The sequence below is a fragment of the Anolis sagrei genome, chromosome 1 (genome assembly GCF_037176765.1).
Source record: "Anolis sagrei isolate rAnoSag1 chromosome 1, rAnoSag1.mat, whole genome shotgun sequence".
NCBI classification, from domain to species: domain Eukaryota; kingdom Metazoa; phylum Chordata; class Lepidosauria; order Squamata; family Dactyloidae; genus Anolis; species Anolis sagrei.
The window spans coordinates 196344205-196366293 of NC_090021.1; the positions used below are offsets into that span (position 1 = coordinate 196344205).

Consider the following 22089-nt stretch of genomic DNA (forward strand, 5'->3'; position numbering starts at 1 on the left):
CAAAGTCCGTTAAAAGCCAGGGCTCAGTGACAAATTAGAAATGGGGATTCTGGCGAGACTATAAAAACCTCACTTTGGCACTTAGCGATCCACAGTGCATCTGGAAATGATTTACTCCCGATGAACGCAATGACTATTCATCGCTTCTTAGGATTTTCCCATTACCTATTCATCATACTCTGTTTCTCTCAACTGCTATGTGATGTTGTTGCTTTTAACACCATATACACCTAAAATGAGCCACTTACAGCATCTTACAGCCATTCAGGTAGATTACAGTAGCCATGTGGATTATGGATGACGAGCCATACAGTCTGCCTAAATAGGTCTGTTTCTAGCCACTTCATACCATGCATCCGAAGAAGTAGACTAATGACCTCATCACACTAGCAAAATTGCCCATCCTCTGACAGTTTGACCTCACTTCAGGTATGGAGTCTGCCAAATCCAATCACATGACATAGATCTAGTTCTGGTTGCGCTCTGTGCCTGAAGTTAGGTGAAATTGTCGCAAGAGGTAGCAGCAAGAGCATGGGAGTACAGATGAGCTCCCTCTGTCAGTCTGGTTCCCCATGCAGGGACATGAGAGAAGCCTCCCATAAGGATGGTAAAACATCAAAACATCCAGGTGTCCCCTGGGTAACATCCTTGCAGACAGCCAATTCTCTCACACCAGAAGCGACCTGCAGTTTCTCAAGTCTCTCCTGACACACAGAAAGATAGAATAATAATAAAACTGATGGGACTTTCTGTGTGGTTTGGGACTTATTTCCTGCAAAGGGGAGAGTGCTGTCTCTCTGTGTATTTGTGTGTGTGTGTGTGCATACACACAGAGAAAATGTTGAGAATGCTAGTTTCTGCCCAAAAGACGTCACATGCAAAATTTGCACAAAATAAGTCCTGAACTGTTAACAACCCTTAAAAACTGTGAAGTAAGGAGAACATTGCAAAATTGTTTGTTGCTTCCCTTGAAAACAAAATGAACATCCTTAATTTTCAAACCATGTTCTACATTACAATATGTAGTAACTCTGCTATAATGTCGGAATAGATGCTGCTGTCTTAGGGCCACTTCACATGGGGTAAAAGTGCCTTCATGGATGGCTTTGGGGGGTGGGGCTGCCATGTGCTATCACATGACACATGGCAGACCCCACCCATTTTCCTCCCAAAGTGGAGGCAAAATGCCAGCTTTGCCCTCCACTATGGGGAGGAAAGCATCATGCAGATAGCTCTTGGCAGAGCTACCCACACTTTGGCCCCAAAAGCCCATATGATGGCAATGCGTTTTGATGCATGTTGCCATCCCTTCTGCCATGTGATGGGGGTGGAAAAGAGTACCAATGCACACTTTCCCACCCTCCATATGTGATGAAAAAAGGAGGTTAGGCACGTAGGGTGCCACGAGTTGCCCCATGCACCTTCCCTTTCCCTGGCAAATGCTGGAGAAATGGAACAGCCCAGCTCAGTCCTGTGACAAGGCCCCTGGAGCATTTGTGTCAGCAGCCAGACACACAGAGGTTATGTACAACAGTACATAATAGGCTCTAAGAAACACGGGCAAAGAGGTATAAATAGTGATAGCCATTGTATAAATATTCTAGCAGGGCCAGAACATTTGGGATACTATGGAAAGGCACACATTTCCCACACATCATTTCGCACATTTCTTGCAATGGTAAAACCAGAAAATGCTCATAGTCAAGCTTCTAGTTCAAAGCACCCATTGTGATATGAAACATTGTGCATTTGGAATCATGGTGCTGGGAGAGCTCACAAGGGCCATCTAGTCCAATGCCATCCTGCCATGCAGGAAAATTCAATCAAAGCACTCCAGACCAAAGGCTATCCAACCTCTGCTTAAAAACCTCCAGAGAAAGAGACTCAACCACCCTCAGAGGCAGCATAGTCCACTGATTAACAGCTCTCATTGTGAGGAAGTTCTTTCTAATGTTTTGGTGGAATCTCTTTTTCTGCAATTTGAATCAATCACTCTATTACTCCATGTCTTAGTTTCAAGAGCAGCAGAAAACAAGCTTGCCTCTTCAGTGTGACATCCTTTAAAATACTAAGCTGTAGTAGACATTGGTAGCATCTACCAGTTGAGGAAAGAATTTCATGTGTGGCTACAACTCATAAATAACCGTGTCTCGTACCCAACAACCAATACAAGCAGTGGCAACAGGACTCAGAAGGGCAGGAGGGTGCTGGGTGTGCCATCCTTCGGTGCCCTGCTCTCTAGCATCACTGATGGCCTTTGGTTGGTGCACCTGCCTGGCTTTTATGGTGAATTCCAGGGAGTTGTGCTGGGAGATGGATCATAGTTACTCATATGTGTTTTGTGGCAAACTGTTCTCAGATCAAAAGACAGAGTGTGCAGGGAGGCAGATCTAAACATCTGGAAGTGATAAGTCTTCTTACTTACACATCTTAACAAGTGTATTTGTACTTTGAGACATTCACATCTACTCTTTTTCAAGCAGAAAGTAATACATAAATAATTTTTTGCTTCTTTTATCTTCAAAGAAAAAAAAACCAAGATGGCAGAAATGTGACCATGCCGTGCTTTTGACCTTATTTAACCATGTTCTCAATTTGCAAGGATGCACCCATCCATAACCATTCCTATCCAAGCTCTCCCCCTCGAAAAATTGGATCGTGCATACACAAATTCAGCCTGAGGCAAACTACACATTACAAACAAATGCACGTAACATAGTCACAACTGGTTATATTTGCACAGAAAACCTTTGGCTGGAGCCCATTTGATAGAAGCTGCAGCAGGTGATGAAGGGATCACAACTCTTTTCCTGATAGCTATTTTCCTCTCTAAACCCTACCAATGAGAAGTGAAGAGGGAGGGGGGCATAGAACTTTCCGCAAAATGTTTTTCTTCTGGAAAAAAAATCAGCTGTTGAATGTAACTTGTTTTGATATAGACAAGATTCCACTCATTCCTTCTATATGCATTGCTCTGTTGCTTAATAAAATCAAAGTGTGGGTGGGCAAGGCCTGTATTTTGTTCTTCTTCTGCCAGCTTGATCAATCTGTACTTTTACTTCTAGCATTCTTATATGCTAGTGAAAAACTGATGAACACACACACACATTGCAAATCTCCAATGTGCACTTTATTTCTCTGAAATGCCAGGAAATATATTTTGCAGAGTGCATGATGTGATTTTGTAGGATAACAACGTGTTTTGAACAGGTATGAATTTACTTAATGATTTTGCAACTCTAAGTCTAGGAAACGGCCTTGCAAAACAGCTTCAAAAACAGCCTCAAAACGTGTTGAGGTTTTAAAAAATGAAACATTGTTTTTAAAAAGGAGAAAACAGGATCATTTTTGTATTCTTTGTTCATGAAAATGCACATTCAACAGCTGTACAAGCTGTATGACATATGAGGAGGGAATTTTGAAATGCTGCACATTGGGAAAGACTTTCACGTATCCTCTGCTTTGATCCCTCATATTTCATAAGGTATCTCTTCACTGTTTAGTGATGGCAGGCATCGTTTGCATGCAGACAGGCTCAGCTTCAGTTCCAGGCAATGGTGACTGTTGGCTTCCAGTATGCTTTGGATGTCAGCATGGATTTTAAAGAAGCTATTCAAAATGCTGTGCCCTATCCAAACCCTAAAAGATTCAGCATCCTGGAGACTGCCTTTAAAGTTCAGGCAAAACCCAGAACAGTGCCATCAGTGCACTGACATGAGAACTACAACCTGCCACTGAATTCTGAGTAGGGTTGGAACAGCTTGTCCCAAAGCGCAGGAGATCTATTGTCAGGTGGAATAGGCAATACTGAGCTTGATGGACTAATACTCTGACTGGATAGAAGGTAGCTCCCTGTGGTTCATATGCTACATTTTCCACACATGTAAATTGTATCTACAGCCAAATGAAACACAGAAGCTTGCAAACAGAGACCAAATCTAATTCATAATGCTTGACACACTGCAAGGAAAAGCCACAAGAGCAAAAATACAGCTGGGGTGACTGCCCAGATAATATGCAAATGAGGGACTTATTGATTTTCCCCTTACCACAAGCAGTGGGAACTGTCATGCCCTCTTCACCTGGATTTGCATATTCTTGTTCCTCTTTGCAAGGAACAATGGAAGTGCCTTGCATAAAACCATTTTCTGAATAGAGCATAGCAACCATTTCCTAGTGCAGAACATTCGCAAACAGGTTCACTACCCCCCCCCCGCCACACTTCATTTCTTAGAGTTTTTTTCAAAAATATGAGTTGCCATTCAATATTGCAGTTATGGATTCATAATCTTGAATTATAGATTAGTAACAGATCTGTATTTACAAACACCAAGTTGTTATGACCATGGCACTATTGTCACAATTGTGAATGTCCTCCCAGACCTGGCAGCCATAAGATTGGAGAAGTTCTGTTCAGCTGGTGACCAGGATACTAAGAGGTTGTCAGCCAACAATGTTGTAATTTGCTAGCTGGAGGGAGTTACATGCACATTTTATACTCCTTATACCATGAATTTCAGCTGAACAAACCTCCTTGATCTGATCTGACATCTTCCTGGTTAAGGAGGTTTGGGGAAGTCAAGTCAGGAAAGTCTATTTAGTTAGGCCTATATCCAAACAGGCAATATAGAATTCCAGCCATTGGGTTGTTGTAAGTTTTTTTTGGGGGGGGGGGGGGCTATATGGTCATGTTCCAGAAGCATTATTTCCTGACATTTTGCCTGCATCTATGAAAGGCATCCTCAGCCTCTGCAGGTAAAACATCAGGAGAGAATGCTTCTAGAACATGGACATACACCCACATAACTTACAACTCAGTGATCCAGCCATGAAAGCCTTCGACAATACAATTTCAGCCATGTTTCATAATGTACACTGATAAAAAGCCACCACTCTCCACTGCTCCCATGACTTCAGGAAAAGAAAATTATGAACTTGTGTGTCAACCCCCCAACACACCTCTCTTGTGTTTCTAACCTTTCTTCTTCTTTTATTGTGAAAAGGTGATATACTGAATGTGACAGAGGATAAAAGAAACATATCAGATACACATAATACAAATACACCCGTCTACCACACTCCCTTTCCCCTCACTTGTGAATCACCACCCATGACACCACTCAATGTGAAACTAATATTTCATTAAAACCTATCCTTATCTTTATATTCATAACTTCCCCTTGCTATGATTTTAAAGTCTACCTTTGTCTTCCTTTCTAAATATTCAAATGCAAGCCTCTCTTTTCTAACAAAGTCTTCAGTATTTCCAGTATTTCTAATCATCACTCCATGGTCACTTGACACAATATCCATAAGAGTCTTGTCCCTAGAAATGAAGCTAACTGGGATTTCTTACTGACCTTGGCAATCTTGCAATCATTTTTTTTAAATTTAAGCTCCGTAAAACTCTAATTTTCAGAACTACTGTTCCAAAGGGAAGTCAATGTGTTGTGCTCTCCTATTAATCCTGGGATCTCTTGTTGCCTCTTTTATTGAAACCCAAAAATATCAAATATATAAGGACTTGACAGAGCTCTAAAAACACTGAAGCAACTACTAAGTCTTCAGGGAATGCACTTCTCATGAAATGCCCAAGTAATTTGGTATACCAAGTACATATATCTAAGGAGGATCAACTAGGCATGTCCTCACAAAACAGCTTTGGAGAAGACATGAAGTTCTGTTTGAAGATCTATGTTTTTATAGAAGAAATGTGAACAGCCAGTTATATTAGCAAGCGGCCATTTCATGCATGCCTGGCAGAAACCAATGAATTTTCAATGATTTGTGGTAGGCAATTTTTGTCCGACTCTCTTTAAGCTCACCAATGAATGTTACTTATATAACAGGCGACTGCTGAAAATATCCACTATCTTTTCAAGCATCGTGTTTGAGCAAAAGTAGAACTGATTTCAAGATTAGGTGTGGCGAAGTTTGAAGTCCTTGCATGACATAGAATATTCAACATTCACTTAATTTATAATGCACAAGTGATTTGAATTCTTGATATAGTTCATCCATTGAAGATAGCTTACTGGTTCCTACTGTATTCTTTGATCGAAATGCTGCATCAAGAGGCATATCATACATACTGGTAACAATGATACATCTCTCCTGCACCAATCTGCCAAACCGACCTTGTAGTGGCATCTCTCTGTGTGTAGATGGGTGCAGCAGAAAAGCACCCAGAAATTTTCCTTTAATTAGATGCACAAGAAAAAAACCTGGACCCTTCTCTGCCACTCCTACTTTCTCCACCAATCAGGAAATGGTTGTGGATGGAGGGCAGGGCTGCAGCAGAGGAGCCTTTTGGTTGTTATGCAGGTGGTACTTCAGTTTTCAACTTCAGCTATCCTGTCCTAAGATGGTTCTTGTCTCTTTGGTGGAAAGTATAGTGTGGAGGCCATCTGGAGTAACATCCAGCACTTTCTGGCTTCCAGTGGTGAGGCCACAGGAGGGGATGGCTGTGGCAGAAAGTTAGAGCTTGAAAGGTAAGAAAGGAAATGTATCTTCACCCACCTTGACAGAGTTTTACAGTACTTCATAAAATTCATGATCTCTATAGGATTAAAGTTGCAGGAGTGCCATTCCATATCCAGCTTTGCAACCATACCTCTCAATGTCCTCTTCTTCTAGGAAAGCATACCAAGTTCCCTAGGTTGTTCCTCATAAAGTCATGGTTTCCAGACATTTGTTCATCTTGGTTGGCCTTCTCTGGACATATTCCATCCTATCAATATCTTCCTTGAACTGTGATACCCACAGCTGAATGCAGTATTTCAGGTGGGGTTTGACCGAAGAAGAATAAAGTGACAAGTCATTTAATCTGGACATTATACTCTTGTTGATGTGGCTTAGAATTGCATTAGCCTTTTTGGTTGCCATGTAACACTGTTTGTTCATGTTCAGATTGTGATCTTCTAAAACCTCTAGATTTATTTTTCACAGGTGTTTTCAGGACAGGAGTCCTGGGATTCTTGGATGAAACAGATTATCTTGATCCATCACAGTCTGGGTTTAGGCCTGGTCACGGAATGGAGACAGCTTTGGTCTCCTTGGTGGATGACCTCCACAGAGAACTAGACAAGGGGAGTGTGTCCCTGCTGGTTGTCCTGGATCTCTCAGCAGCTTTCGATACTGCTGACCTTGTGGGATGGGTCTTGAGGGCACTGCTCTGCAGCGGCTCCGCTCATTTCTGGAGGACTGGGCCCAGATGGTGGTGCTGGGGAATAGCTGCTCGGACCCTTGGCCATTGGCCTGTAGAGTCCCACACGGTTCGATTCTATCCCCCATGCTTTCAACAACTACATGAAACCTCTGGGTGAGGTCATCCAGAATTCTGGAGTTCGGTGTCATCTATTATTCATTTCCACCCAAATCAAAGGAAGCTGCCTGGGTCCTGGACCAGTGCCTGGCAGCTATAATGGACTGGATGAGGGCTAACAAACTGGAGCTTAACCCAGACCAGACAGAGGTCCTCCTGGTCAGTCGTGAGGCTGATCTGAGTATAGGGTGGCAATCTGTGCTTGAAGGGATAACCCTCCCCACGAGGACATAGATAGGGGTCCTCCTGGACAACACTGACCCTGGAGGCCCAGGTGTCAGCAGTGGCCGAGAGGGCCTTTGCACAATTAAAGCTTGTACAACAACTGCACCCATATCTCAAAAAGCCAGATCTGGCCATGGTGGTCCATGCCTTAGTTACATCTCGAGTGGATTACTGCAATGCATTTTATGTGGGGCTGCCTTTGAAGACAGCTCGGAAACTGCAGCTAGTGCAAAGAGCTACAGCCAGGTTATAGGGAACATAACACTCCCTATTAAAGCAGCTCCACTGACTGCCTATATGTTTCTGGGCCCCATTCAAAGTGCAGATCATTACCTACAGAGCCCTAAACGTTTTGGGTCCAGTCTGTTTACACGACTGCATCTCGCCTTATGAACCTGTTTGACCATCAAGATCTGCTGGGGAGGTCCTCCTCATGGTCCTACCTCTGTCACAAACACAGTTGGTGGGGATGAGGGAGAGGGCCTTCTTGGTTGTGGCCCCTCGGCCCTGGAACACTCTCTGGAACACTCTCCTTAGGGAGATTAGGCAAGTTCCACACTTTCAGCTTTTCAGAAGGAGTTGAAAACCTGGCTTTTTAAACAGGCCTTTGACAATGGCTAATGTAGTATCTAATGGCTGGAGGACTTAAATGGGACTAAGTTTTAATAGGATTTTAACTTTTTAACCAGACCAGTGGCTGGGATGTTTTAATTGGTTTATACAACATCAGCACTGTTTATTTTCACTTATGAATGTTTGTTGTTGTGTCAATTGAATATGTTGTTTTATTTTTATATTTTGTGTCAATTTTGTTGATGTAAGTTAATTTTGCTGTTTATCTTAATAATTATTGTTTCTGGTTTGCACTGTTTTTTGTGTTGTAAGCTGCTCTGAGTCTCCTTGGGGAGATGGGGTAGGATACAAATAAAGTTTTTTTTAAAAAAATTATTATTATTATAAATGAACAATAAAGCATATATTTACTATTTATTATTTTTATTACCTATCAAGAACCAAACCCATCAGAATTCAAGCAGACTTAGAATAACCGTATTCTTGTATTGTCGAAGGCTTTCATGGCTGGAATCACTGGGTTGTTGTAGGACATCTAATCATCTCTCAACAAAAGTTTGCTCCAGGCACTGTCAGGCCATTATATGCTAATCAAGGTGGTCAGTTGAAACATTCACATCTAGCTCCAGCAGACAAGAGTCCTTTGTCTCACCCTGGTCATTCCACAGATATATAAACCCTTTTTCCTAGTTCCAACAGAACTCACTACCTCTGAGGATGCTTGCCATAGATGCAGGTGAAACATCAGGAGAAAATGCCTCTAGACCATGGCCATATAGCCCAAAAAAACCTAAAACAAAACTGTATTCTTGAAATCATAATGACACTTATGAGAATGTGCCATTTCTGATTAAAAATTAATCTCTAGCAATATACATAGTTAAAGTCTGAAGTCAGTGGTGCTGAAAAACACTATCATATTAATATTAAATATGATTGAAAGCACTATTGCTTCAGTAGCATTCTCGGAGTAGGAACATAACTGTATTTTAGAAACCTGAAATTGAGAGAGTAATATTTCCTATTGAGTTTTTATTCCCCCTTTAAAAAACTTAGACACAGGGATCAAAGAAATATTTGCTCTTCATGCTTTCATACATTTTGTTGTCAGCCATATGGATCACTGTTTCATAACTGTTCTAGGAGAGTTCAAGTATGGTGAAATTTCTCACACTGATGTAGTGAAAGATTGAGATGCACATCATTTATTTATTTTATAAATGCAGTGCAGAAAGCACTTCATATGGACTCTGTTTTGGCCTGAGTACATCATAATATTTAACAGCAGTTTTATTTTAAGGAAAGAAGTCCAGTTCTCTAAACTAAGGTTAAAACTAAGGAGAAAACAACTGAGGAAAGAAATACTTGTAACCCCATCATACTTGCAGCAGCTGGCAGCAGCACCCCTTTTCACCATGGGGCATAGGGAATCTGGCGACCCTCCTGGCCTGTCAGGAGGGTGATCACATGGGAGAAACATGGAGTGTGTGTGGTATGCATGGCTTCCTCCCATAGATTGGGCAACATGGGAAGGCTCCTTTATTGCCTGGGCAGCGGCACACCACTTCTACCCCTCTGCACCCATGGAGTGGGCACGACATCATGTGAATGGAGCCAGCCCACTCTGTGGGGGACCGGGGCTAGATTGGCATTTGCTACCAAATCTAGCCCTGTATGATGATGTTGTAAGAGAGGGGAACTGACACCAAGAGAAAAGAGTAAAGAACTTTCTCTTTTCCCACTGACTCCCTTCTGTTCAAGCTTACTTTATTACTTAAACCAGAAGTTGAGTAAAATCAGTAACAGCAGTCTGTGGTTACAGGCATGCACAAATTTAGGCTACATAAACCCAACTGAATGTGACTTCCTCTATATATTTTTCAAAAACAGGAACTGATAATGAAATTATAAGATGAAGAAAACCGGGAAGGAAGAGAAGATGTATAACCTTATTCCCACCACTTACTGTTTCCCAATGAAAACTGATTTGCCCCCAAACACTTTTCATCCCTTGTGGCCCTAGTGATATCTTGATTCTATGATTCTATACCCATGCAAGAAACAAGAATATAATATGAGATGTTCTGAGGCAGACCAAAGATCTATCTTATTTAGCATTATACTTCCACAGAATCCAGCCGTGTGAGTGGAACAATCCTCTCTCACTCATGCTCCCCAGCAAATGGCATATAGAGACATTAGCTGGCATCCTGTTAGAGACTGATGCAGACATACATACAACTAACACTTCCATATGTCTATTCTTCTTTCCTCATCCTGCTCCCCTCCTCTTCCTCCTATCACCTCCTTCTACTCTCCTTTTTTGGCACTAGTGCATTCTCTTGCTTTCTCACACAATGACCAACCCCACTGTGGTCACCTACACCATGGTCATGTGGTGGCCAGAGGAAAGTGGAGGTACCTGAGAGACATCTTTTTATGTAATTATAGCTAGATGCATAGTTACAAAGAAATCTTTTTGGATTTCCAAGGTCTTCTGGAATGTTAGGAAGATGAAGTCATCATTGTACATGTTGCTATAGTCTCATAACCAGATGCTTCTCAGATGTCATTGAGCTTCCTCAACAACTACATGGCTGGAGAGGAGGGCCACTGCAGCAGAAAGGGGAGTTGTGGTAAAGGGATGGGGGATATGCTTCATAATGTGAAAGTTGCATATCTCCTTGTGCATAATCTAGCAATTGCATACTCTCTCAAGCTCTGGGGGGAGTTTATATCTCCCATCATGGCTAGCTACTACTAATCCATCTTCCATGAATCCATCCAGCTCCTTTAAAATGATATAAACTGGCAGCCATCACTACATCTTTCAATGAATTCCCAGCTGAATTCCCACAAGGGAGTTAATAGACCCAACAGCAGGCATCAAGCCTGCTGCTGTTTTCCCCTTTTCCTGGACTGAAACATCCATCTTCATTACAAATTACTAATTATTCTCATGATCTTATAAAATTCCTCTTGTTTATTTTATAGACGAAGACAGCTGTAGCTGTATCGCACTGATTTAAAAGATTGCACAAAGGATAACCAAATGACTTCCTCAAATCAATTAAGTAGCAAATAAACAAGTAAGCATATTATTAATATTAGCGGGAGCAGTAGTATTACTAAAAACTCTGCTGCAATTCAGCTACAGAAACCTGAATATTTCCTTATTACTTTAGCTGGCTTATCAAGTGACAGCATCATAAATAGACCTCATTTCTTTGTTGACTAAGCCAATTCCAACAGATTTTGTGCCTACAGCAGCAGGAAGAAAAGAAGCTGGCTACTATGGAACACAAACAAATCTTTCCAAAGGCCAACAGTAACATTATTATCAGTCATCCCCCCTATTTTTCAGATTTCTGTGTGATTCTTAAGTTGCTGATGTATTATTTGTCACCGGTAGTGACAAAAATATTTTATTTAGGGCTTTAAAGTTTTACCTTCAGTGCACAATGAATTGTATACCTAAAAGATTTCTGCAGGAAAATCCCACATTGGGTGGAATCATAGAGCTGGAAGAAACTCCATCCAATTTAACAACATGCTGCCACTGCCTTGGAATGTGCTGGAATCTCCTTTTCTGGTTTTTTTTTTAAAGAAAGGCTGGGTGGCCATCTGTGGCCATCCCCACAGATGGCCACCCAGCCTTTCTTTAAAAAAAAACCCAGAAAAGGAGATTCCAGCACATTCCAAGGCAGTGTAATACAGTTTTGAGCAACTTGTACAATCAATACGTTTTTCCATATGTTTAGGTGGAATCTCTTTGCGAAAGTTGCTTACTTCCTATTTTTTGCTGTCTAGTTCAAACTACAAAGTTCTAAAACCATGGGATGTTTATTTATAAAGCAGTCCACAGAACCATAAAAGAGTAGTGCATTATAACCAGAGCAAGGGAGCTCGGTATTTATCAAAAGGTTGCATGTTGCAAAATATCTTATAATAACGTATTTCTCCAGTTCTAAGATACCATATGGGGAAAATATAGAGATATAGGGGGAAAATGATTTTAGAATAAAAGAAATATAGTATGTTCTCTCTGGACAGTTGCTGATGGCCAAGCCATCCATTGTCAGGTTTCATACATATACTTTAGTTCCATCGTAAAGATGTCTCCAAATGTGTTGCTTAATTTTCCCCACCAATGTGAATGACAAGCATTCACCTATAAGAAAAAAATATAAAATGTTAATGTTCTGCTCATCGTTCCATACAAAGGTTGGTCTACTTTCTAAAGGTTAAAATCTAACACATTGCCATAGATGTAGGCAAAACGTTGGGAGAGAATGCTCCTGGAACATGGCCATACAACCTGAAAAACTCACAGCAACCCTTTGCCCACACTGTTTTAACCCTCCTTGTTTTGGATTAGTCCCATTGAGACCCCTTCTACAAGGTCATATAATCCAGATTAACAAATCAAATCATCCTCATTATCTGCTTTGAACTAGATTATCTGGGTCTACACTGCCATATAATCCAGTTCAAAGCAAATAATCTGGATTTTACATGGCCATGTAGAAGGGTCCTGAGTTATGCTGCCAAATGTTTGATCTGTCTTTGATACTCAGTTTGACTTTTGTTTCATCTTTCACGATTTGCTAAATATTTGATAATGAATTGATGACCAAGGTGTTGCTGCATATAACTTGGATATGAATTCTTATGTGCAGCTAAATAGAGATTAATTTTAGAGCAGGAGTTCTCACTGACAAAGTGGGAAGTCAGCAGTTCCGAGGAGAAAGTAAGCACCCATGTGGGTGCACAGCATGATTCCCCGACCCACGTTATTATCTTTGCAGAGAGCAATTTATTTCCTGGCTCTCTCCAAGAATTAGTTACACCTTCAGAGCATGCCTCAAGCATTTAGTTCCTAATCACATTACCTATCCCTTAACAGGGCCTAACTTTTTTGTACACCTAGCTACAACCAGCCTGTAGTATCCCATTGCATCCCTTAAGTCTCAACAACAGATTCATCATAGGATGGATTATTTGAAAAGCTCTAAGTTTTTTTTACTAGGTGAAAGGAGTTAGGTTACAGCTACTTTAGAATCACTAAGGACACTTCTACACTAACACTATAATGTACCTTGGAACTGGTTTGGGAGGAATTCTTTATGCTGTGCAGGTAATTAGAATGACAAGCCTGGAACTGGTTTGAGGCCAGCTGGTTAATTACATTAGCCATGGAACCTGGCCTCAAACCATTATGTTGAGTCCACCTCCCCCTCCCCCGCGGTCGCCCATTTCTAGGAAAGATGTACACCAGCATTCCAGAAACCTAGGAGGTGAGAGGGAGTGACAGATAAATGCAAAGTTAATCAATTACCTCTCTCAGTGGGTCAATTAGCCCCCCTGTTAGCCAGCCATGCCCATGGGGCATTTTCTGACAGCTCCCTTGCCACCTCATTCCAAATCCTACAAAGCACTTCATCAAGGGCAGGTGTCTACAGTGTATTCTGTGGGGCAGATTATGCTCTGGAACCTGGAATATATTGGGATCTGCTGTAGGGCATTACATGGCTTAACTTGGACTTTGCTGCAACTTTCTTTAAGATGCCATGTACACTTTAATGTGCACTGCAGCATGCATTGGAAGCATGGGTTTTTTGGCTACTGCCGTTTCGAGTTGACTTGGAGCTGCATTAAATGGTCAGTGGAGATGAGCTCTACGTCCCAACAGAATCACTTTTGTAAGCTGAACAAGCAGGTTATGACTTCAGTGGATCAAGACACAAAGGTGTTTGGCTACCTGTTCACCACCTTGGTTGTGTGATAGGACTGTCACCAACAATTTATTGTCCATGGTGCCTTCTAACCACATGGGTGAAAAAGAATTAATGTGTTGCTTGCTAACTATAGCTTCAAAAACATATGGTAAATTTTTCCCAATTTGGGTAGTTCCAATTGATCCTGTTATCCAAAATATTCAGATGCTTTTAAAATGCCCTAGGGAGCTTCCAGACAGCACCGAATTGCCAGTTTTCCATGAGGGGTAAAAAACCCCAGGACATGAAAGCAGATATGTACACAGAGGAGGGATGGGAGAAGAGGAACATAATATTTGTATAAAACTATAGAAAACCAAATGGTTTTACAAAATAACATCTCATAATTATAATTATTATTTCTCACTTGTCTCTCCTTGTGGCCCAAAACACATAATCGTTGTAAGGATTCTATAAATACACATATTAAAATATATTTCTATAATATAGATATATATTGAAACATATTTCTATAAAATACATATTATAATACACAGAAGAAAGATTAAAACACAGGAGACAAGTTTAAAATTCATGATTAAAACTGCCTCTTAGCTTCTGTGTTCTGCCTCATTAATTACTTTTCCCATTTTGATAAAACTTGTTGCTTGACATATTTGTCCCAGTTAGTAGAAATGTGTAGGATAGAATTTTCCCAAACTTGTAAGTTCTATCCCCTTATCATAATCATTCATTCATTCATTCATTCATTCATTCATTTCAGTTTGGATCTGGAGAGCTGGGGAAAGCTGCTGTAAGAGGATAATATAAGACTATGAAAATGAGACTCTCTTACATTAGTGGAGGAGTTGCTGATCTCGGCTTTGGATACAGCTGCCTGGTACAAAGCCATTCTTTCCTTTAGAGATACAGCCTCCTGGAAGTCCAGGGGCAGTTTGTCACTCGGTTTTGTCCCCCCTGAAAGTCCACTTGCAGATTTTGGAGCAACGGTAGAATCTGAAAAGAAGAATAAGATAGAAACAAAATTATTTCACAGAAAGATAAGAGTTGGAAGAGACCACAAAGTCCATCTAGTCCAATCCTCTGTTTACCGCTAATAGGCAGACATTATTTTCTTCACCACAACATCACCAAAACATTGCAAAGTTGCCTAGGTAAAGGTTTCCCCTGACATTAAGTCTAGTTGTGTCTGACTCTGCGGGATGGTGCTCATCTCCATTTCTAAGCTGAAGAGCCGGCATTGTCTGTGGACACCTCCAAGGTCATGTGGCCAGCATGAATGCATGGAGCGATGTTACATTCTCACCTAAGCGGTACCTATTGATCTACTCACATTTGCATGTTTTCGAACTGCTAAGTTGGCAGGAACTGGGCATAACAGCTGGAGCTCATCTGCTCCCTGGATTCGAACCACTTACCTTTCGGTCAGCAAGTTCAGCAGCTCGGCGGTTTAACCCGTTGTGCCACCAAAGTTGCAAAGTTGCATACATACAGCATAATTATTAAGTACATAGCATTTCCTGAAGAAAGCGAATACTACCTTCCAGATTGTTTGAAAGTGGGAATGGGAATTGGGGTGCTCTACAGTTCTTGCTTCCATCAACTCCAACCAACCTAGCCCATGGTGAGGAATGCTGGGAATCATAGTCCAACCATATGATTCCCACTCCCGTTTTAGCTGCTCTAATTTGTCTCAATTTTTTGATATGTCTCTAACTTGGTTGATTTGCATAACTTTTTTGTGGTGGTAATTTAATGTGACATGAGCTCAGAATTTCATGGATCTTCATTACAAGAAAATTTAGTTTCAAAATTAGTAGCTGTTTTAGACAAAGAATTTGGGAAGCTGTAGTCCAAAAATAACTCTCCCAACGTGTGCTAACAGGAATTAAAGTCAATGTGAAACTATAGGCAAGAGGACAATTAGCAGCTGGCCCCTTTTTATTTTGTGTGTGTGTGTCAGGAGTGACTAGAGAAACTGCAACTCATTTCTGGTGTTAAAAAATTGGCCGTCTGCAAGGATGTTGTCCAGGGGACACCGGATATTTTGATGTTTTTTTTACCATCCCTGTGGGAGGCTTCTCTCATATTCCTGCATTGAGAGCTGGAGCTGACGGAGGGAGCTCATTCGTGCTCTCCCCGGATTCGAACCTCTGACCTGTCAGTCTTCAGTCCTGCTGGCACAAAGGTTTAACTCACTGTGTCATCGGAGGCTCCTCCTTTTTTCTTTCTTTGTTTTTTAAAATGATTCTTTTCAATTCAGCATAGTATCTAGAATGACCACTTCAGGTTCTGTTGTGCTTATACTAACCAGAAAATATCTGACAAATTGACAAGGCAAGTAATCTTACTCTTTTACATTCTAATAAATACACATTAAGAAACAGTGGGACAGATGTTTCCATATGACTTCCCACCCATTCATCCCAGGCTGATTTGAAATATGCAACAGGCTGCCCTCCATACCTCATAATTTAATGTTAATTATTTTGTCTGTGCTTCTGTGATAAAACCATCACAATAATTAATTATTTTGGCTTCAGTTAAAGTCTTGCAAAATGAAGTCACTGCACAAGAACAGAATGCTCCAGAGTCCAGTAATTGTGACTTTAACTCCATCAAACTGTATGTGAAAATGCAAAACATACATCGTCTCTTCTATTAGCCCTATAACCAGGTCAGCCATTTTCTTTGCAGACAGCAATTAATACAATTATTCCTGTCTAATATGTGCACTTTCTTGTCATAAAATGCTTTTTTATTTGCCCTTTAGTGAACCGTACACATTTTATTGAGCTCTTAGCTGGACTGCAATGTAACCTATTTAGCAGAGTAGAAACCTACCCATACAGGTATACTTAACAAAAATAGATTCTTCTAATATTCATATGGTCAGTAATGTGAGACATACACATGTTCCAACACTATATAACTGAAATCAGTGAAAGCAAGAAAAGCAAGTAGACTCAAACTCAGTTTCGAATTTACATATTCAATATGCTACATAGGATGACTCTGTTTTCACGCAGCCCCTATTTATTCCTACAAGGTTTGCTGATGAAAATGACATTGTGATTTATTCCCAATACTAATGTGTTTTACGTCCGTACATTTTGATTGTTTGTTCTTTCCACTTTGATCACAGTAGGGAGTGAGATCCTAGGAAATCGTGAGGTTTTCCCATGGCTGTTGACATTCATGAGTTTGCCAGAAGCCTCGTTGTAATTTTCAACCTCACTTAACCCTGAATGTTTCGGAGTTATGATGGAATAGATTTGTTTCTGAAAACACAATATTGTTATCCTCACACAGCTAGAGATTTCAGGCTGCCATTTCAAAGTACTCACCACTTTACATATTGTGTTTTTTGAGAGTATAGTTGTGACTGTGGCCATCTGGAGTGGCATGTCTCTACTGTGGCAGTAGAGCTTGAAATTCATGAGCAAAAAGATGGAGGATATGATGCTATCCAGAAATTTATATTCTGCTGGTCCTTCTCCACAGTCCACATTTTTTTTCTTATTAGTGGCTATCACACAGATTGTCATCAAAACATTTGCTCAAAACAAGGACTAATATTCTATATCCTCTACTTCATTAAGCATTTCTAATAATGGTACACTTAAATAGGCCATCTCCCCTGGCCTTAAATGCCACCCCAAGATGCAAAACTGGTGACAGCTAATAGGAATATTAGGCTGTTTATGCAAACAACTAGGTGAAGTTTTTGCAGCTCATAGATTGCCCACATCTGATCCATCTCCTTACTCTAAGGAGACTCTTGATTCTCTTCCTTATTTGTCTACTTCTTCTCTGCCAATAAAGCACAATCCCACTCTTGTTTCCCAGGTTTTTCTGCATCTAATTTTCTTTTTTGAAGTTCCACCCACCCAATGTTTCTTCATATACCAGCTTTCAGTACACCACTGGCTTTGTCTCTGTTCAAGTGACATCTCTGATACTTCTATTTCTCCTTCCCAGGATCTCTTTGTCAGGCATCAGCCATCCTCTCTGTGGGGTTTTACTCCCAATTAAGTAGAACTCCCGTCCAGCTTCATAGAAGCTCTGTTGGGTACTGCTTTGGTTCCCTAACTGCTGAACATCCCAACCAATCACTCTAGCTCAAGGCAGTCACTCCCAGAGGCTTTGCCACCACAAGCAAAAAACAGTATGGATGCTCTTTTTGGTACAACTTTCTCCGCACATTATCTAATCCTATGTATTCATAATGGACCCAATAATTGACGGGTTAGTTCCTTTGAAAAAGGGTAACTAGGTTGGATTCAACCTAAAGGCTGAATCCGACTGAGTCTTTCTTCTGCGTCCTGCTGTTTTTCCCCAAACGGTTAATCCTCTCCTTTCTGGAGTGCTGGGAAACCCTCCAGAACAGGTATTTATGGCGTCACAGAAAACTGCAGTAGGCAGAATAAGGTAACAGATCTACAATTGTGCTGGCATTTGATATGAAAGTATGCAATTGGATGGCACAGTACATCATTGGATTTTTCTTCTTATGTTTTAGCAATTAATTCATAGATATCAGTCAATCAAATCCAAACATAGCTATTTCTACTACTGCTGTTGCTGTTGTTGTTGTTGTTGTCATTCTTATTCTTACGTTTACTTGTTAATATTTAAATAGCATATGATTGGGGAAATTTCTTAAAGATACTATGTCTTTCTCAGTTGGTCTCCCTGGGCAACAAGTTCACGGGGCAGAAACCAGACCAAGCACAATCCGAAGTGTTCAAGGGCAGAGTAGCAGGAGGATAACATGGTACATGTTACAACTACTGTGAAGATTGAAGAAGGGTGCAACAGATGAGAAGTCACCGGTCGCTGGGTTAACCATTCCACTGGATGTGAACTTCATTCTGTGAAGACTATGTGCTGATCAAGTGTGTACTGATCTCTACACATAAAACAAATTCTTGTACAGGCTTCTTCCAAAATAAATAAATAAAACAAAACCAACAAAAGTCCTGTGGTGATCAGCGAGTGATGATGGGGCAAGACTGTGAAATCTGTAAGCTCCTAGCCACAGACTGGCACATGGGCAGTGGATATGGATTCAGTCGTTCTGCCACAAACTCTGAGGCTGTTGAGCAGTCCAGCAGCTGTATCCATGACTAAGAAGTCTTATTTAGGATCCACCCTGCTCACCACATATGGGGAGGGGGCTAGAAAACCATAGTCTGCCTCTCTTTTCCCTGACAGTCTAAGCCCTGCCACATGCACAATGGAGGACCTCCTTACAGCAACATCAAAGACACTTGAAGTCATCAGCTTCTGGTCAAAGGAAATTTAGTATAATGTCAAGTGTTTAACATTTAACATTGTTTCAGGTTTTTCTATACATTACAACTGTATTCTCAACTCACTTCTGACATGATAAATAAAAAAATCCCTGACTGGACTGCCACACCCAGAAGGGTCACCACCTTGCAGTCAAAAAAGAAAGATGAACTTTGGAATGTGGAACATACGGACACTGTTGGACAACACAGACAATAAATGTTCTAACACAGGACTGCTATTTCTGCAAAGGAGCTGAGATGCTTTAACATCAATATAGCAGTACTTCAAGAGACTCAGAGAGCAGGAGACGGACAACTGAATGAAAAAAAGGAGACTATACCTTCTTCTGGAAGGGATTGCCTGAACAAATATGAGGAATATACAAAGTTGGCTTTGCTATCAGAAATGACCTGGTGAAGCAGCTGTCTGAAGCACCCATTGGCATTAACCAATGATCCTCAACCCTCTGAATTAATCTTACCAAAAACCAATAGGCATTGGCAACTATCATACATGCCTATGGACTAACACTACATGGTGATGAAGATATCAATATTTTTTTCCTGTCAGCTGAACACCATCCTCCTGGGGGATTTTAATGCAAGAGTTGGATGTGATTTTAACCTGTTACCAGGAACTATAAGAAAAGATAGGGTTGGAAACAGCAACTTGAATGGTATCCTACTTCACACCAAATGTGTGGAACACAACCTTGTCATCACCAACACACTCTTCCACCAGTAAAACAAGTTTAAGACTTCATGGAAGTACACCTGGGCAAAACATTGGCACCTCTTAGATGACGTGCCAGAGACAGCCATGATGTGCTTCTCACAAAAGCCATGACAGGTGCTGATGATTGCAGGACAGAACACAGGTTAATTAGATCCAAGGTGACCATCAAGATCACCCCTAAACACAGACTCAAAGGAAGAAAGATAAGACGTAAAATGAACACTCAAGCCCTTCAAGAGCCCTCTAAACAAGCCCTTCTCCAAATAACACTCAAAGATCAACTACCCATAGAACACCCTGAAAATGTTGAGAAATATTGGAATAATCTGAAGACTGCTATCATTACAGTCTATGAAGAAATCATTGGATATCAAACTAAGAAACATTAAGACTAGTTCGATGTAAATGACAAAGAGATCCAACAGGTAATTGATAAGAAAAGGAAAGCCTTCCGAACATGTCAGAGATACACTAGCAGTGTGACTAAGAAAAAAGATCTACACTAGTGCAAAAGCTAAGGTCCAAAGAAGAACCAGAGAACTCAAGAACATCTGGTGGACAAAAAAGGCTCAAGAAATCCAACATTTTGCAGATGTTCATAATGCACAGGGATTCTTTAAAGCCACAAAGGTCATATTTGGCCCAACAAATCATGATATACATCATCTACATTTGTCAGATGGAACCAAACTTCTAAAGGATAAAAAATACAGTGGAAAGAGCACTTCCACAGCCTCCTTAACAGCAGCTCCAACATGACTGAAGAGGTCTCTTGCAAATACTACAAAAACAAACCAGGGATGAGCTTGCAGCACTGGCTAGTTTGAAGAAAGTCAGCAAAGCAATCAGCCAATTAAAAAATAACAAAGTCATTGGACCTGATGAGATCCCTGTTGAAATCTTTAAAGAGGGTGGACCTGAGCTGACACAACTCCACCAGCTCATTGAAAAAGTGTGGGCAACCAAGAATATCCCACCACACTTCAAGGATGTCACTATAATCATGCTTTGCAAAAAAGGGGAAATAATAGACTCTGAAAACAGTAGATTTGATCTTTGCTGCACAACAGCTCCAAGAAAACTGCAGGGAACAAAATCAACCACTGTACATGGCATTGATTGACCTTGCAAAAGCATTTGACACAGTGAATTGCAATGCCCTCTGGACCAGCCTCCTGAAAACTGGATGCTCTGACAAATTCATGAACATCAGTCTTGGACAGCAGTGGCTCCCAAAGTGATCCATTTAAGGTGGAATCAGGTATCAAACAGGGATGTGTTATTGCCCCAGTCTTATTTTCCACCTTCATCACTATGATACCGCACCTTGTTGATGGGAAGATTCCCACTGGCATAAAAATCACCTATCAGACAGATGGCAAGGTATTTAACTTCAGCGGACTGAAAGCCAAAACCAAGTTCACAACAACATATGTTATAGAACCCCAATATGTTGATGATAATGTAGTCTGTGCTTATTCAAAAGAAGACCTATAAACTACTCTAAACACAATTGCAGTAGCATATGAAAAACTTGGCCTTTCACTGAAAATCGGGAAAACAAAAGTGCTGTATCAGCAGGCACCAACCAATCCCTCTATTGCCAGAAATACAGCTTAATGGTGTAATGTTTCCACTACCATGGCAGACATCTTTCCACAAAAGTAAGCTTTGAAATACAACACTGTCTGAGCTCTGTGAGTGCAGCATTTTTTTTAATGAAGCAGAGTGTTTGAGGATTGGGACATTTGTAGGGAGACCAAGATGCTTGTTTATAAATGTCATCCTAACACTGTTATATGCCTGTGAAATGTAGACCATCTCCAAAGGTCACTCTCAACTTCTGGAATGATTTTACCAGTGTTGCCTCCAATTTTTTTTGCAAATCTCTTGGGAAGACAGGTGGACAAATGCCAGCACTCTGGAAGAATCAAAGACCACCAGTATTGAAGAGATGATCCTCAGTCATCAGCTTTGCTGGACTGGCCACAATGTTCACATGTCAAGAACATAAAATGGAATATCGGTGGACAGAAAAAGAGATTTAAAGACAGGCTTAAAGCTAACCTTAAAAACTGTGGCATAGACACTGAGAACTGGGAAGCTCTGGCCCTTGAGTGTTCTAACTGAAGTTCAGCTGTTACCAACAGTGCTGTGGAATTCAGACACAAATGAAGGGTGAAAGGGAAAAACGTG

At 40.9% G+C, this 22089-nt stretch overlaps 1 protein-coding gene across 2 annotated transcripts in view; it reads right to left on the minus strand.

Annotated features, from left to right (window-relative positions):
- The window catches only part of XIRP2 (xin actin binding repeat containing 2), a 104131-nt gene that overhangs the window by 47287 nt on the left and 34755 nt on the right, over window positions 1–22089 (minus strand). For both annotated transcript variants that reach the window (XM_060778396.2, XM_067471837.1), the window contains exon 2: window positions 14696–14856. In XM_060778396.2, the coding sequence (XP_060634379.2) occupies window positions 14696–14856 (161 nt within the window). The remainder of the gene's footprint in view (window positions 1–14695; window positions 14857–22089) is intronic.